This window comes from Juglans microcarpa x Juglans regia, chromosome 2D (assembly GCF_004785595.1).
Source record: "Juglans microcarpa x Juglans regia isolate MS1-56 chromosome 2D, Jm3101_v1.0, whole genome shotgun sequence".
Taxonomy (NCBI): Eukaryota; Viridiplantae; Streptophyta; class Magnoliopsida; order Fagales; family Juglandaceae; genus Juglans; species Juglans microcarpa x Juglans regia.
Genome location: NC_054596.1, coordinates 39,305,869 through 39,323,168, shown reverse-complemented (window position 1 = coordinate 39,323,168; position 17,300 = coordinate 39,305,869). Strand labels below are relative to the sequence as shown.

The 17,300-nt window shown below is 39.6% G+C and overlaps 1 protein-coding gene across 1 annotated transcript in view; it reads right to left on the bottom strand.

The window, feature by feature from the left end:
- Positions 1 to 198: 198 nt before the first annotated feature.
- LOC121251257 (WD repeat-containing protein 11-like) overlaps positions 199 to 17,300 on the bottom strand; it is a 41,044-nt gene continuing 23,942 nt past the window's right edge. Inside the window, 13 exon segments of the mRNA XM_041150617.1 lie at positions 199 to 900; positions 976 to 1,029; positions 2,691 to 2,764; positions 3,801 to 3,893; positions 3,999 to 4,143; positions 6,368 to 6,489; positions 6,674 to 6,960; positions 7,049 to 7,253; positions 7,780 to 7,885; positions 13,703 to 13,863; positions 14,419 to 14,601; positions 14,710 to 14,785; positions 15,526 to 15,640. Of these exon segments, the coding sequence (XP_041006551.1) occupies positions 600 to 900; positions 976 to 1,029; positions 2,691 to 2,764; positions 3,801 to 3,893; positions 3,999 to 4,143; positions 6,368 to 6,489; positions 6,674 to 6,960; positions 7,049 to 7,253; positions 7,780 to 7,885; positions 13,703 to 13,863; positions 14,419 to 14,601; positions 14,710 to 14,785; positions 15,526 to 15,640 (1,922 nt within the window). The 3' untranslated portion in view covers positions 199 to 599.

The following is a 17,300-nucleotide window of genomic DNA, read 5'->3' as shown; positions in this document are numbered from 1 at the left end:
TCCTAGATAAGTGTTATGAGATGCAACAAGGACGATCGATTGTTATGCAGGCGCCCGTCGAGACAGGGTTATCCAAAAACAAATAGGATAGTTATAACGTCAGAACGCTCTGAAGATTAGGAGGCAGGGGACAAATACAAACGAATTCAGCAACAAAAGAATCTGGCTGCAAATAAGAATGTGATCTAGCGTATAGTCTTGTTCAAAATCAAGTAATAACATTGAAATTCTCTGTAAAGAAAAATGAATGACATCACTATGACAATCCTACCATCCATACAACGAATGTGAACATTCTTTGCTGACAAAATTTTATGTCAGTTACAACAATACAATCAACCTCACCGTGATGCCTACAACAAACAACTTCGACAGGAGCCAGTCAGCTAAATTTCAGTATTCAACCATAGACGGTTTCTATAATGACTGGTAAATCCCCTCTCAAGTTGGCTCCATATCATCACTGCCAACTACCTTCTTTCAAACCCAAAGTCATCTTTTTGATTCCGAATCCATCTGGCAACACATTTTCCAGTTTTCTCTGTAGACACAATTGTATGGATGAGAAACTTGGAGGCAGATAACCAAGCCTAGTCCTATCAATCAGAGAATGGTTGAGAGTCCATGCACAGATGCACCAATTTTCTCTGGTATTCCCCATAAAATTCACCTACTGCAATAACATCTTCATTATCTGGGTCCAAACCGGGCAAGTGACGCAGCTTATCCTTCGTCAAAGAACTTGAGTCATCATCTGAATTCACTAGATTAGCAATTATTTCTTCATGGATTTCACGACAAGCAAGGATGAACATGGCAGCTGTGTCTGGTTGTTGTGCCTCACGAAGTGCTACCAATACCTCTTGAAGTGCACCAGCTGCAACATACAAAATCAAAGCCCTGCACTTGGCCACGTTAAACTCGGAACAGTCAGATGAGTATATATGGAGAGTCATAGAAGAAAAATGGTGATACCTCCAAATGTTGTGTTCAGCATGAAGAACATGCCCAGCCCACCTTTGTAACACCCTGGATATAAAGACAACACATAAAAAATCAAGAGGGCTATAGAGTTTTCAAACCATACTCTCAACAACAACAGTTTAAAATAAAAATGAATTTTAAACTTTATCCAAATTTTTTTACAGGTAACTATATCGAGTATCCATATACAATATAATTCTCAAAGCATAAGCCTAGCTCTCATGAAGCCACATCATTAACTATCTCATTTTATTATTGTTAAATGAAAAGTATTCCTATGAAACCAAATCATCCCTCCAATTGTATTATTATTAAATAAAATCAAATAATGTATGCAATTAAGTTCAACATATTAAACGAACATGACTATATCTAATTAAATCAATCATTTTTATTCAAAACTAAATTTCTTAATTAGAAAACAATATATTTAATCAAGTTACTATTTTTATTTAGAATTAACAGTTTTTGAGTTTTCAAAACACTCGTCTTTTAAAGAGAAAAGTGAACCTAAGTGAGTATAGAGACCTGACTAACTTCATTACCTAATGATACTGCAGAAAAAAATGGATTTACAAAGATGGATTCCTCTTTTTTTTTTTTTTTTTCTTTGCTGTAGAGGGTATAAAATAAATCTAAAACATTAACAAATTTTAAGATATTTTCCAGAAAATCATATATACTAGTTTTAACTAAATATCTTAAAGATATTAATCTAGCACATCGTGCGAGCCTGTGACTATCATATTTAAAAATTGAACTCCTTCAAAAATTGTAGTACAGCATGTCAGCAAAAGGGGAAAACCCCCAAAAGCCTGTTACTGAAATTTAATAAACATGCTGTTATTCAGTACACTTTTCAACATTGTTTTAGGAATTCTTTTTTATGTCGAGGAATCTTGGAGACCATGTAACCGTAACGTCTTTTACCCAGTTAAACCCCGAACCTATGTAACGCATCCCCATCACACTGATTAAGTAAATCATCATCCCCATCACAGAAAAAATTGACACGATGACATGATTTTCCACGTGAAAAGATGATTATGCCTATAATCATTATTGCAGATCTATAGCTATGCCTTTTGATTATAGTTATATATCATAACTAAGCGTTAAAAAGCATAACAGCTGATCACTTATAAGCAAAAAAGATATGAGTTGATTAGTTAAAATGTTTTATTTTTAAGGAAAAATGGAACCGAGTGGGGGAAGAAAGTCTTTAACTCATCACAAGGTCATCAATAAATTTTATGAGTCACATGTCATGAGTGCCCTCATAATACAGTGAAAAGCAAGGGCAATCAACTTGTCGTTTACCCTACAAACAATGATCAATTGAGATGCTTACGTGTTACGCCATAAAACACTAAAAATTATGCCAAAAAATCAGGCTTCTTTATAGATACAAAAGCCAGGAATCAATTAAAAAAAAAAACTTGCTCCCCCATCCCCATGTATGATGAAATATTCTATGCATAAACTACATAGGCAACTTGATTTTGTGTTTTCAAGGCCCCAAATGAATATACATATTTGGCTACCACAAGGCACATGTGACAGAACATGCAAGGAAAAATACCAATAAGATAAAGAAAAGCAATATGAAAGATGGATCAACCTCGAAAACTCAATAAGCAGAATAAGTTGCAATTTTTTTTTTTTTTTAAAAAAAAAAAAAAAAACCCAAGAAGAAGAAGAAAAACCTTGAATAATCAGACCCCTTTAAATGTGTAGCAGCTAAAGTTGCAGCATCTGTCCAGCAGCCAGCATCTTGTAGCTGCATTAAGAGATGTTATGATAATCAGCCTAGCGACAATAAAGCATAGCACATTGACATGAAAATTTCACCCCTGTTCCATTTTTGCAAGAATATTTCCTTAACCAGCAGGGATGCTTCACAGTCTGCACCAGACACTACAATGAATGCAGCAAGGAAACCTTCAACTTGTTATCAATTCTCATTATAGGTGGTATAGACCTATACCCAATGGCACCAGACATTATCTCAATATTTTTTTTTTTTTGATAGGTAAAATAGGTATATATTCATCCATTCAACTGTCAATTACAAGTAGAATATGCCCTATTTATGTAGGAGCATTAGAAACTAAGAAATCATGAAAATCCATGCCATTAAAGTCCACAGCAATGGCCCAAGTACAAAGAGTCCTAAAAAATAACATTTTCAGCTCCGCCATAGATCTCTCTGTCTTAAAAAATTCTCTCATTGCGCTCCTGCCACAAGCACCACATAATACAGATGGGAATCATCTTCCAAGCTGCTTTGATCTGACGTATACCTCGAATTGAGGTCCAGCAAGCCAAAACATCCAACACGGTTTTCGGCATACCCCACGCTATGTCCAATCTATTAAACACCTCATCCCATATTTTCCTGACATCAACACTCTTTCTGTCTTGACGAAATCAGAGCCCAACAGGATCAGCTCCCAGTCATGAAGCATGATGTTCATAGAATTGCACATTTAGTTCAATCAGTTGACAATTTACATGTCTCATTTCTCTTACATGCCAAAATTTCAGGCACTTAGTTGGACAAATCTTAGGGTACACAGGGATGCAGGGCGTTATCATCTGAGGTATTAACCTACTATATTCTTATGTCCATTTTTCCCAGATACTGTCAACACTCTCAAAGTTTTATGAGAATACCTTAAAGACTAACCACAAGCTTTATAATTTAAAAGAAGGGAAAATGACATGCTTCTGAAATGAAAAATGGACTGTTGTAACTGGTAATTTTTTACGAGCAAAAAATGATCAGAGAACATTTATATAAGACAGATCCTAACCTGAGAACAAGCTTCCTGATACCTTCCGACAGCACAGAGAAGATGAGTACCAGATAGTGACCTATCAGTCCTGACCATGTTGGCTGCAACAACCTAATTGAGAATATGGTGATGAAGTAAACAAAATGTGGAAAAGTATACCATTTTTGTTCCAATCACCATGTCTTTTGACACTGTACAGATGCATAAAATACTCACCTTAACTGCCAGTTCAAGAAGAGACCTTGACACAGCAGATGAAAGGGCAACTGCACGTAGAGCATTTGCATAGAAGTAAGAGCTCTCAGGAGGAGTGGAAAGCAATAAACTAACTGCAGCTTCTAAGTTTCCAACTGAGACAAGCCTGAATATAAGACATGAAAAGGTACAGGTATCAGAAGATGTGATCCCCCCAACTAATTTTAATATTTCTTTATAAGTGAAGCCACAACCACTTGTAAAAAAAAGTGAAGCCACAACCAGTAAAGTCCAGGAGCCTGACCAAAACAAGCGAGGTCACACAATGCTAGTCTGCTAGATATTCTACCATTTGTAGGTAGGGTGTAACCTTAATGTGTCAATAACATGAAATACATGTAATGGGATCCAACAAATCTAGTACCCATTCTTGCGCATGATAATTTATCTTGATCTCTTGCTTATATTGCAGATAACCAAAGCCAGTAAAAGTACATGGCCTCTTTTATTTCAGATTTCACTAGTTTGTTATTGAGAAATTGGAAAAGCCAGTGGATACAGTCACAAGAATTCTCATGCAAACAGGGAGCTGGGGCTTGTAAAAATTTAGGAAGCTCGGAATGTGTGTTGGGTGGGGGAGCATTTGGGAGGATGGGATCCATCCTTGACACATACACCCACATAAACATATAGTTATATCATTGTGAGTGATGGATAATTAGCCAGAAGATACATGGTCTTACCAACCAGTCAACTAAATAGTGCTAATTGGAAGCTTAGATAATTCGAGTCCATATGCAAGATTTTATTATGGGAAGGAGAAAAAATACATAGAAGGTCATGTTTTGAAAGATAAAATATAAACTCCCACAATGGATTATAAACAGTTGGGTTCTGGCCAGCCTCATGTTGTTCACAACGTATTTGCTATGGAAAAACCAACCAAGTCCATACTTTCTCCTCATAGCCAACGAGGTTGCAAGATACTTCTTTTTTTTTTTTTATTGGCACCGAGTGTCCAGGAACAGCATCCCGACTAATCCCGGGGGTGTAGAGGCTGCAAGGATTTTTCCGCAAGTGCACTTTAGGTAATTCAAGAGGAAAATCCCCCAGTCCGATGGCCCCTAGAGATTGTTTGTACCCAAGGGGATTTGAACCTTAGACCTGGGGGGAGCATACTCCCAAGCCTAAGGCCTTTACCACTTGAGCCAGCCCCTAGGGGTTGAAATAGGTTGCAAGATTCTTGATCTTTATTTTCTGCAAAAATCTAGATCCAGTAATGGCCATCAAGTTCTGTCTAAAGACTCTAACCCGAAGCATATAGTTGCTTCACAACGAAGTCCTTGGGCCTGCCTTCAATTGTGGCCCAATAAACTTTCTTTTTCTTCTTCAATTGACAAAAGGAGGGTGAAAACTCGAGTGCTTGTTATTGGTTCAGGCTGGGTTTCTAAGCACCTAGCCATAGCCCAGCGCAAAATTTAAATAAGCCTAATTTTATAATTCCGGCCACTTAATTGGACCTCAAATATGAGCCCAATCCTGCCCATTGAGGACAGGCTCGCATGGGCTGGGTGGACCACAATTCTGTATTAGCATGGGTCAGGTCTAACATGGAATAACATGCAAACCATGTATTAGCATTAAGTCAAATTAATGCTTATTCAGCAAAAAATGTGAACTGGCACAAGTAAAAATAATAGTAAGATTGATGCAGGACTGGGAAGTGGATGCCGTCACTTCACTCCTCAACCTTGTGTATTCAAACAAAGATATAGGGGTGAACATGAAGATAGAACAGTGGATCCATACCAGAACCCGTCACTTCACTCCTCAACCTTGTGTATTCAAACAAAGATATAGGGGTGAACATGAAGATAGAACAGTGGATCCATACCAGAACACAATTTGAGGTCAGAACATGTTATTGTGTTCTACACCCAGTGGATAGGGCCTTGAGGGCGGTCATATTCCCAACTTCTCAGGACATAAAGGGCAAACCACTCCCAAGTATTGGAATTAATAGCGGCTTGGGGAGGCGCTAGAGGTGGAGTCATGGGTATAGAAGTCAGAAGGATGGGACCTCTGTGCTTGATGTGGAGTATCTGGAGGGAACGCAATGCCCAACATTTCAAAGATTGTAAAAAAACTGACAGAATTAAGAACATTCATGCTTAGATCTTTGTATGAGTGGACTACAATCCACGATAACTCTCGTTTTGAATTCTTTATAGATTTTTCTAGCTCTTGTTTCCTTAACCTTCCTTAAACCAGACATTCCCCTTCGTATACCCCCAGTGTACTTGGACTGCACCCCTAGCGCTTCTACAAGAAGTGGTATTGTTACATACAAAATAATAATAATATTAATAATAAACTTAGGGAGTACTCACTCATGTACACGATTCTGAATAGCCTCTTCTCCCTCTAATTTCTCATGCCATGTAATACGCTCATTAGCAGTTTCCCACAGCTCTTCTTGCTCAAAAGCCATCAACCTAAGTTGACCGTGACTCTGACCAGATGGAAAAATTAGTGTAAGAGAATATGAGATTGCTTAAAATGTTAAGGAATAATTCATACAGATGTTTGGGATTTAAAAGATGACATGCCAAAACAAACAATTGAGCTAGAAACCTAACAAAAAATCTCACTACTCTTTAAGTTAAAAATAATTAGCAGTTAATAAATGGACTTACAAGCGCATCCTTCTTCCTTGTTCCAGGCATCGATCGCTCCTTTGATGTTATCCTCTTCAGTATAGCGGTGTCATCGAGCTCAGAATTTGATGCTGCTACATGGGGGTTCTGTGGAGACTTATTTACTAATTTATTTATCAAATACTTGAGAGCATGGGGCAACTGCAGCCAGAAAAATGCTTCGGAAGATTCACCAAATATTGCAGCTGCAAACGCAAGCCTCACAGAGCAACCTTTATTCACCACCTTAGCATATAATTTTGCCCTCTCATCATCAAGTATGCAGCCTTGAGCAATGAAGCATTGGTAACAAGTAAGAAAAAGCAAATACCAGTATATACAATGGAAACACAACATATAAGACAAAAGATCCACCTTCTTTTCGGTAAGGTTCTAATATTTTTAGGAGCATCTCTGGCACCACAGAGTCACCAACAGGAGGTAACTCAATCATGTAATTGCGAAGATCTCCCGAGTATAAAGCAGTCCCTGGAATTAGGTGTGGCCTTTTCTCTAGAGTTGTACTGCATGTATTAAACCATGAGGGCCTTACACCCAATTGCAATACCATTCGCAGAGCCTGTAGTGAAAATTTGAATTTAAAATCAGTAGATTGCAAGAAATTGGTTCTTCGTTCTCTCTCTCTAATTTTTTTTTTTTATAAGTAAGAGTGATAGTAAAGGCATAGGCCAAGTACACCAGGAGTATACATCAAACATGCCTAATTACAACTAAGCACTAGTCCGATATCTTATTCTACATGTTATTTGAGACGAAGTAGCATTTGCACTTTATCCGAGGACCACACCATTTTCTCAAATATGTTTATGGAGGAAGAGGGGAAGTTGTAAAGGAAAAACAAAGCTCTATTCAGTAATGAGATATGCATGTTAAGTTTTATTTTAAAAACTGCTAATTGATTATCCTTTTCTTTTCCGTTTTGGTTTAAATTCTGTACATTTGCCTAAATATAAGATATAACCCTGAACTTAGATATAAAAGTACATCATCTACTGTTGACAGCTCAACTAGGACAGGAACGTATCTGATAATGTCTTGACACAGAAACACTGAATAAATAAGTGGAAACAGAGTATACTTGTTACCAGGGCATGTGGTGTAGGAAGTAGAATGGGAGAACATAGGGGCATTGGCCGGAATCTCTCTTTAATATTTCTGGACTGGGGTCCATAGCCAAGTTTTTTGTCGTTTCTGCATAAAAAAGAACAAGATGAGCAAAGCACAAAACAAGACAATATTCATGATAGCTTGTCAGCCTCAAGGTTCTTTTCCTTCTTTTCTTTCTCCCCCAGCACGGGCGGGGTGGGGGAGCCACAATGCTCAATATTGACCAATTGATATAAAGCAGATGTTCAATCAGTCCTTTAAATCATCTTATGTCAGCAAGATCAGCCATCAAGGAGCAATGTACAATTAGAGAATAGCAGTTTACCACTCTTCCCACAGATAAGAGACCCAAACAATTCACGAATACTTCATAGTATTAGGGCCCGTTTGGATACCCATCTCATCTCATCTCACTTCCTAAACATCACTCAAACACAAACACTTTTCAATTTCAAATCTTCAACTGTTTCATCTAATCATTTTACCTAATCATTACAACTTTCCAAAACTTCTAAACAAAACACAAAAAAACAATTCAACTTTTTTAAATTCCAAAACAAAAATAATATTATAACAATATTTGAACTTTATAATATTTTTATTCAACTTTTTTTCTCACCTTTCCCAAAACCCAATAAAACATCTTAACTCAAACCATTTCACTACTATTCACAAACCACCTAACTATTATTCACAGATTTTTCATCTCATCTCAACATCCAAACGAGGTCGTCACTTATGTGTTAACTAGTGAATAGTAGTCATTCATAAGCAAATTTGCTCATTAAAAAAAAGCGTTATTTTAAATGATTTGCTCGTGCATAATAGCCAAAAGTAGTTTTTTCACTTTATCAATTGAGGACCTGTACTCCATCATTGGATGCAGACATTACAGAAGGCCACATAGTGACAACAATACACATGCAGAGATGTCAATATTGGTCTGAATACCTCTTCCATTAGGTTTCTTTCATTATTTATAGGAAAGAGTTACAACTTGCTAGATATTTCTTCTACTAATTTCTCTGTGACACGTTAAGTGTCTATACACGTTAAGTCTATTTATAGTTAGCCTAATTCTCTGCTATACAATCTAAATATAGAAATACCTAAATTATATACATAACATCCCCCCTCGAATTGATGCTGGTGGATCAGAAAGCATCAATTTGTCAACCAAGAACTGATGTCGACGTCGAGAAAGAGCTTTAGTGAATATGTCTGCAGTTTGACGTTCAGTGGAGTGGGGTCTATAGCGGTGCCTAAGGCAGCTGTGTGGGTGGTGGTGGTAGTGGTGGCGATGGAGTTGCTGGTGGGGGGGTTTTTTATGGTGGCGGTGAAGAAGGCGGTGGTGCTGGTGGCAGTAGGTGGCGTGGTGCTGCCTGCGGTGGTTGTGGTAGTCACTGAGTGCATAGAAATGAGTGGTTGAATAACGTCGCACCAGCTCAACAATGGGCTCTACGTGTCGGGGCGGCCGGAGCAGGTCAAGGAGCGCCAGCCCACAATCGCTTCGCGCGCCATTCCTTATACCGGCGGTGACGTTAAGAAGTCCGGTGAGCTCGGCAAAATGTTTGACATCCATGTCCTCGATCCTACATCCAATGCCCCCTACCTCCCCCCAAAGTATCCCGTCTCTCCTCCTCCTCCTCCCAACACAACAGCGGATCGGTCCAATCCGGGTCCGATCCGACTCCAACTCCGGTGCGATCCCGAAGAAATCCTCGGGCCCGATGCCGCTCTAGCCCACCGGGCTCATCACCTCGGGTCCCATAGGGTTCGCCTCCAAGGGTAGGGGTTCTTCGACTCACTTGGAGTCTGCCGGGAAGGCGGTGTACGGTCCAGCAGTGACGAGCTTGTTGGCAGAGAAGTTAAGTGGAGCGGGGTCTATAGCGGTGCCTAAGGCGGCTGTGTGGGTGGTGGTGGTAGTGGTGGCGATGGGGTTGCTGGTGGGGGGGTTTTTTATGGCGGCAGTGAAGAAGGCGGTGGTGCTGCCTGCAGTGGTCGTGGTAGTCACTTGGTACCTTCTAAGTTCTGGGTAGAAGCTTTATCTACTGCTGTCTATTTGATCAATCGTTTGCCTACTGCTACTCTAGATTATGATTCTCCCTATTTTCGACTATTCGGCATATCTCCTGAGTATCAATCCTTTCATACCTTTGGGTGTGTTTGTTTTGCTCATCTGCCACCTGTTGAGCATCACAAGCTTGCTGCACAGTCTGTCCTATGTGCCTTTATGGGATATAGTCCTACTCAGAAAGGATTTGTTTGTTATGATGCTCATGCAAATAAATCCCGAATCTCACGGAATGTGATTTTCTTTGAAAATCAATATTTCTTTCAGTCTCTGGTCATTTCTAATCCTCCTATTACTCTTCTTCCCGCTTTTGATGATATGTCTTCTTCTATTAAGCGTTTTCAACCAGGTATAGTGTATCGTAGACGTCTTCCCCCTTCTTCAACGCCCCTTCCAGACACTGATCCATCATCTGATTCTGCGGTTCCTATACCTCGGCACCCCACCCGGGTTACACATCCACCGGATAGGTATGGTTTTCCTCACATCTCGCTTACTGCCACTCTCGACACTATTTCTGTTCCTCACTCTTATACCCAAGCATCCACCCAAGCGTGTTGGCAGCAAGCTATGCAAGAGGAAATCCATGCTCTTCAAGACAATCACACTTGGGACCTTGTAATTTGTCCCTCTGATGTCAAACCTATTGGTTGTAAATGGTTATAATCAGTCAAGTTTCGAGCTGATGGCTCACTGGACAGATATAAGGCCCGTCTCATGGTTCTTGGGAATCGACAGGAGTATGGTATTGATTATGAAGAGACATTTGCACCTGTTGCCAAAATGACAATTGTGCAGACTATCTTGGCACTTGCTGCGTCGCAAGGGTGGTCTCTTTGGCAGATGGATGTGAAGAATGTTTTTCTACGTGGGGATTTGAAGGAAGAAATCTATATGTCCCCACCTCCCGGCATGTTTGCTACACCTTCCTCAGAGGTTTGTCATCTACGCCGATCCTTGTATGGACTGAAATAGGCTCCGCGTGCATGGTTTTTCGATCTAACCTGCTTGCTTTTCATTTTACTCAAAGTCAGTTTGATTCCTCTCTTTTTCTTCGCAAGACTTCTGCAGGAATTGTATTGCTTCTCGTACATGTCGATGACATTGTGATTACTGGCTCAGATACTTAGTTAATTAAGCAATTACAACAGCATCTCAAGGCCTCCTTTCACATGAAAGATCTTGGTCCCCTGCAATACTTTCTTGGCCTTGAGGTGCAGCTTACTCCAACTGGTACGTTGTTACACCAGCACAAATACACACAGGACGTTATTTCATTGGGTGGTCTCCAATTGGGTAACTCTGTTTTTATTCCATTGGAGGTAAATCTTAAGCTTCGTCAGGAAGAAGGAAAGCTTCTATCAGATCCATCCTTGTATCGGCAGCTTGTTGGGAGTTTGAATTACTTGACGATTACTCGTCCTGACATTTCTTTTGCTGTGCAGCAAGTCAGTCAATTTATGCAGGCTCCCCGACATCTTCATTTAGTTGCTGCCCGCCGCATTCTCCGATATCTGAAAGGCACCTCTACACGGGAGTTGTTCTTTCATAAAGAATCTTCCTTACAGTTGGTGGGGTATAGTGATGCTGATTGGGCCGGATGTGCGGATACTCGTCGCTCCGTTACCGGCTGGTGCATGTTCTTAGGTAATGCACTCATTTCTTGGAAGAGTAAGAAGCAAGATAGAATTTCCAAGTCCTCTACTGAGTCTGAGTATCGTGCTATGTCTTCCGCATACTCTGGGATCACATGGTGCGCAGAAGATGAAGAAGAAGACTGTACAACAGCCTGAAAAGCTTGGGATTGGCAATTCTGAGGCCGTACTCAACAATCTTTGATGAGATGGCCCTCCTTCTTGCAGTAGTTGCAAACTTTCTTAGAACAGTTGTGAGCGATATGACCAAATTCCTTGCAACTCAAACATTGCAACTTGTTCCTCCCTCTCCCTTGTGCCGCATAGGCTACATTCACAGTCTCAGAAAAGACCTTCTCAGAAGTCATACCCATCTGAGTGGATAACCGTTGTTCTTCACTCAACAAATCTCCCAAACAAATATCCAAAGAAGGAACCGGACAACGGTTCAACAAACCAGCTCGAACGGACTCAAATTCGGGTTGAAGCTTCATTAAAAACTGATCGCGTTGACTCTAAGCATGAACTACTTGAAGAGCCGCGAGTGCTGTAGTGGGAACCTTAGCATGAACAATGGCAGAATACTCGCACCAAATGTTAATAAAACCAGAATAAAATTGTGCGATAGGTAAATTGCCTTGACTATAATTATTAATTTCCAATTCTAATTGGAACTTCCGAGCACTATGATCTTGGTGGTAAATGCGGTGAAGATAATCCCACATAGCCTGAGCCGTAGTAAAACATCGAAGATTGGTCACAAGGTGAGACTCAATCGTCCCCAATAGCCAAGAGATTACCTTGGCATCCTTGACCTCCCATTGAGCAAATTCTTTTTCATCAGTGGGAATTTTAACAGAATTATCACTATGATTTGATAATTCTTTTCCTTTCAAAAACATCTTAAACTGAAATTCCCACGTAGAAAAATTCTTTCCAGTAAAGCGAACAATAGTATTTTCAATAGACATGATGAAAAGCACTTATATGCTCAAGTAGTCAATCAAATAAGCGGCAAGCCTAACTTAAATTAGGACCAAAATAAGCCAAAACTGATAAAGGCCCAAAGTCACGGTAATAAGTCTACTCCCAAAATAAAAAGGCCCGCCCAAACAACTGAAATTCCCACGTATAGAAAGCAGAAAAGTTCACCCAGAAAATTTTCCAACCCAAAGTCACGAAACAAGGAACCAAAGGAAAGCAAATACTCACCAAAGGAGACACCCGCACGTCGTCAGCCACCAGAAACTACCCAGAAACTGCCGATAAGCACCAAACTGCACTGCCTAGAACAGGATCACGGCAAACCACCACACAGAAGAAGCCGACGGCCACTTAGCTACCCACGAAAACTGCCGACTACCTCAGCCACCCACAGATGCTGTCAACCACCACAAAATGTGCCGACTGGCACAGAAACAGCACTTGTAACTCCTAACGAGTGCCGACAGCCACAAAGAGGTACAGCCACCACGAAAAACCACTGAGAGAAGTGGCCCGCACCAAAGGACAGAGTCCGACAGCCACCAAAAACTCAAACCACAAGGTTTGACTCCACAGAAGTCGCCGAGACGCACTAAGAGCAAGAAAGAACTTGCTGAATCAGAAAAAAAAATTCTCCCAAGAATAGCGAAAGAAAATCGCACCCTGTGATTAAGACCAACGCGACAGAAATTAGAGTGGCTCTGATACCATGTCAATATTGGTCTGAATACCTCTTCCATTAGGTTTCTTTCATTATTTATAGGAAAGAATTACAACTTGCTAGATATTTCTTCTACTGATTTCTCTGTGACACGTTAAGTGTCTATACATGTTAAGTCTATTTATAGGTAGCCTAATTCTCTGCCATACAATCTAAATATAGAAAAACCTAAATTATATACATAACAAGAGACACTATAAGAATGATTGTCATAATAGGTCTGAGTGCCTTAATCCCCTATCCTAAAAATACTTATGTGAATGTGTCACCCTCATCAGCATCCCTTGATTATTAGCCACTCAAAACCTTTCAAAACTTCAAATCTAACCAGAGCCATAACAGAGCATCATCTAGCCTCTACTGGATCTCATCAAGAACATCTTACAATTTCTCACATCATATCAAAGATGTACTCTTGACATTCTTAGTCATGTAAACATAAAAAGGACAGAAATTAATCCAAAAGCACCAAAAAATCTGCCACATACGTATGAACTTCAACAAGGCGAAAACTACTATCAGCTCCAGCAATGCACAATACCAGAGGGTCATTTTTATCAGTTCGCAAAGGCAACCAGTCAAGCTCCAGTACTAGGGTTCCAGGAAATTGAGGTTGTAAAAGAGAATTGGCTAATGGGTCCTGTGAATCCTGCAAGTAATAAACATGTAGAAATTTAGGATCGAACAGAAAAATGATCCTTTGAAAGGGGTGGTGGAACAAAAGGCATATAATTGGAAAAAATTTACATCAATCAACAGAATATACAGCATACACATGCAGGATTTTGAAAAATGTCCAGACAAACAAGACCCTGAAGCAAGCACATAAAAAAAGCTCTGCCAGTGACTAAGTTTTCATGAGTAATAAGAATTCATTGAAAAGCGTAAAAGGCACAATCCAAGTAAAACAAGGTGTACAAGAAAATCATCTAACTAGTCCATCAGTGACTAAATTTTACCAAACACATACAAAATAGACGAGTGGTCTGCTCATAGTAAAAGTTGCGGTTCGCTTGTTAACTATATTATGCAGCAAATAGGTCAACGAATTTCAATAACATGCTGAATGAGTGTTTTCTATTTGTGTAGCAAATAAGAACCAATAAGTATAAATCATGGGCTACAGCAACTGAGAGTATAGTACAACCATATCAAAGAACAAACTGGAAAAGAAAATTTTAACAATACCATTTTTCATACTCACAAGATCAAATACAGAAAATGTATTGTCATAAAATAGTACAGCAATACGCCCTCGGCTATGGTCTCCAGCAATAACAGGTGAGAATTTGATTCGCCTGATTCCTTCTCTATGGGTATTAAATGAGGAAGAATGTCCAGTTGTTATATCCCACCACCTTACGTTCCCCGACCTGTCCCCCATGACCTGGAAAATGAATTAAGCAGTTGCCACTCATAGTAGAAATCTTGGGAGGATCAAATTCTAGTTAGATTATCAATCAGATGAAACAATCTCAAAAGATATGATACATACTACATGAGGCAAGCGGTATGCCATGGCTGTAATCAATCCGTCAAATGACACAAATGAGGAAGAAGGCCATTTTGGTCTGGAGACAAGTAAAAATGTAGCCTTTATGAGATAAAAACAAATCAAATCATATGTTTATGAAATTTATACAACACAGACAGTCAAATTATCAAAGCAATATTTGATCTGTGATCATTTGAAATGATCATCGATCAAAACTATCATGAAAGATATTAGGAACAAGAAAACCAATATAGGGGGGACAAACCAAGTCGTAAGGGCACTAGTGGAGAAAAAAACTGTTTGAAAAGAATCAATCCAATACCCCAACTAAACAAACACACCACTACAGCAATCGTTTTTTTGTCATCACATGCAACAAGGATGCCGCCCAAAACATGTGCTACAAAAGCATGTTCAAGCACAACCACTTCAAATCCGGACTTGCAATTTAATAAGGACTCAGGTGTGTGTCAACGAGACACTCATATGCATATAAGAAGCACAAGTGAGAGTGATTCAGATAGCAAAAATGATTAATTTTTTTTATATAGCCAAGGCTTTCAAAGAGCAATATATGCAATAATTTTCATGGCGATTCATGCTTCCCCAAGGCATGATAGATCATTCCAGAAAAAAAATAATTTGATTTTTGAAATATGACCTGTAGCCCACAGTACATTATGACACAACCTCTTTCTCTATAAACCATTTGGCAATCCAAGAATATGATCTATTTGTGCATCCATTTAGCTAACATGTGGACCAAATGCATTGATATATACTATATTGTTTGTTCAAATTGAAGAAGAATCATACCTGAAGTCTCGGATCCTTCGCCCATGAACCTCAAAAACCCCAAGTGCACCATTTACCAGCGCAAATGCAAAACTTTCAGAAGTGTCATCTTGAGATCCATCTGAGCTCACTGCCTCTGCATATGAAAGTTACCTTCAATTACATATAATTGTAGAATTATAGAGAGATTTATGTTTAAGGATCTGTTAGCAATATTAGGGGCTAATATCTAGGAGATTTACAGCTAACAGATCAGTTTTTCTTATCCCATGATTTTAGGAGATTTGGTAGTCTGTTACCAAATCTGTAGATATAAGTTTCCTGTTTTATAGCTTTCAGTTTTAGGTAGTTCTGATTTCCTTTCTAGATTAGCTGTAAATATCCCTAAAATAGATGAGCATTATCATCTATAAAAAGAGGGGCCTGTAACCTTATTTTCAATATAGTGAAATCTTACTCTTTCCTTCCACAAACAAGATGGTATCAGAGCAATCTCTGAACCCTAATTCCCTCATATGACCAAATACGGGAAACGTGATTCAAGAGCTACCGTTTCCCAAATCACCTCCAATCAGGAAGCCATGGCTTCCAACAATGATAGTAACCTCATGCCCATTACAGGACACAAACTGAATGGGAACAACTATCTCCAATGGTCCCATTCCGTAATGATGTTCATATGCGGAAAGGGCAAAGATGATTATCTCACCGGAGATGCTGCCAAACCAAACAAGACGGATGAAAAGTTCAAAGTCTGGAATGCCGAGAATAATATGGTCATGTCATGGCTCATTAATTCCATGACAAATGACATTGGAGAAAACTTTCTTCTCTATGGAACAGCAAAGGAGATTTGGGATGCTGCCAAGGAAATATATTCTAACAATGAGAATACATCGGAATTATTCGAGGTGGAAAGTGTTCTTCATGATTTCCGCCAAGGAGAATTAACAGTGACTCAATACTTCAACACTCTCAATCGGTATTGGCAGCAGCTAGACTTATTCGAGGAGCACAATTGGAGCTGTCCGAATGATGGAATCAGGTATAGACAAATAATTGAACAGAAAAGAATATACAAATTTTTGATTGGATTAAATAAGAACCTTGATGAAGTACGAGGAAGAATTTTAGGATCCAAACCACTACCAAATATCCGAGAAGCTTTTTCAGAAGTTCGGAGAGAGGAAAGTCGAAAGAAGATCATGATGGGATCTCAAGATTCTGTGACAAATCCTGAGAGTTCAGCACTTGTGGTGAGAGGGAATCCATCCAACAACAACAACGATCACAGACCAAAGAAAGGGCGACCATGGTGTGATCATTGTCGACGTCCTGGTCACACCAAGGACAACTGCTGGAAGATTCATGGCAAACTAGCAGATTGGAGGCCTTCCCGATTTGCCAATGACAAAGAAGGACGAGGCAACCTTGCTTCCATGGATGAACAACCTCCACCCGAACCAACTCCCTTCAGCAAGGAACAGATAGAGATCTTGCAGAAAATGTTCAGCCAATCCTTGCCTGCACCAACTCCCACTGTAGTTGGTACCGGATCCCTGGCACAAAAAGGTAATTTTTTAAGTGCTCTAAATGCTAACAAGGAGAGACTCAGTCCATGGATTATAGACTCAGGAGCTTCTGATCATATGACTGGAGATGAGAAGCTGTTTTCAACTTACACCCCATGCTATAAAAATTTAACTGTGCGAATAGCTGATGGTTCACTCTCAAAGGTGGCTGGTACAGGCTCGGTTCAAATTTCAGAGAACATCACTCTTGATTCCGTTCTACTT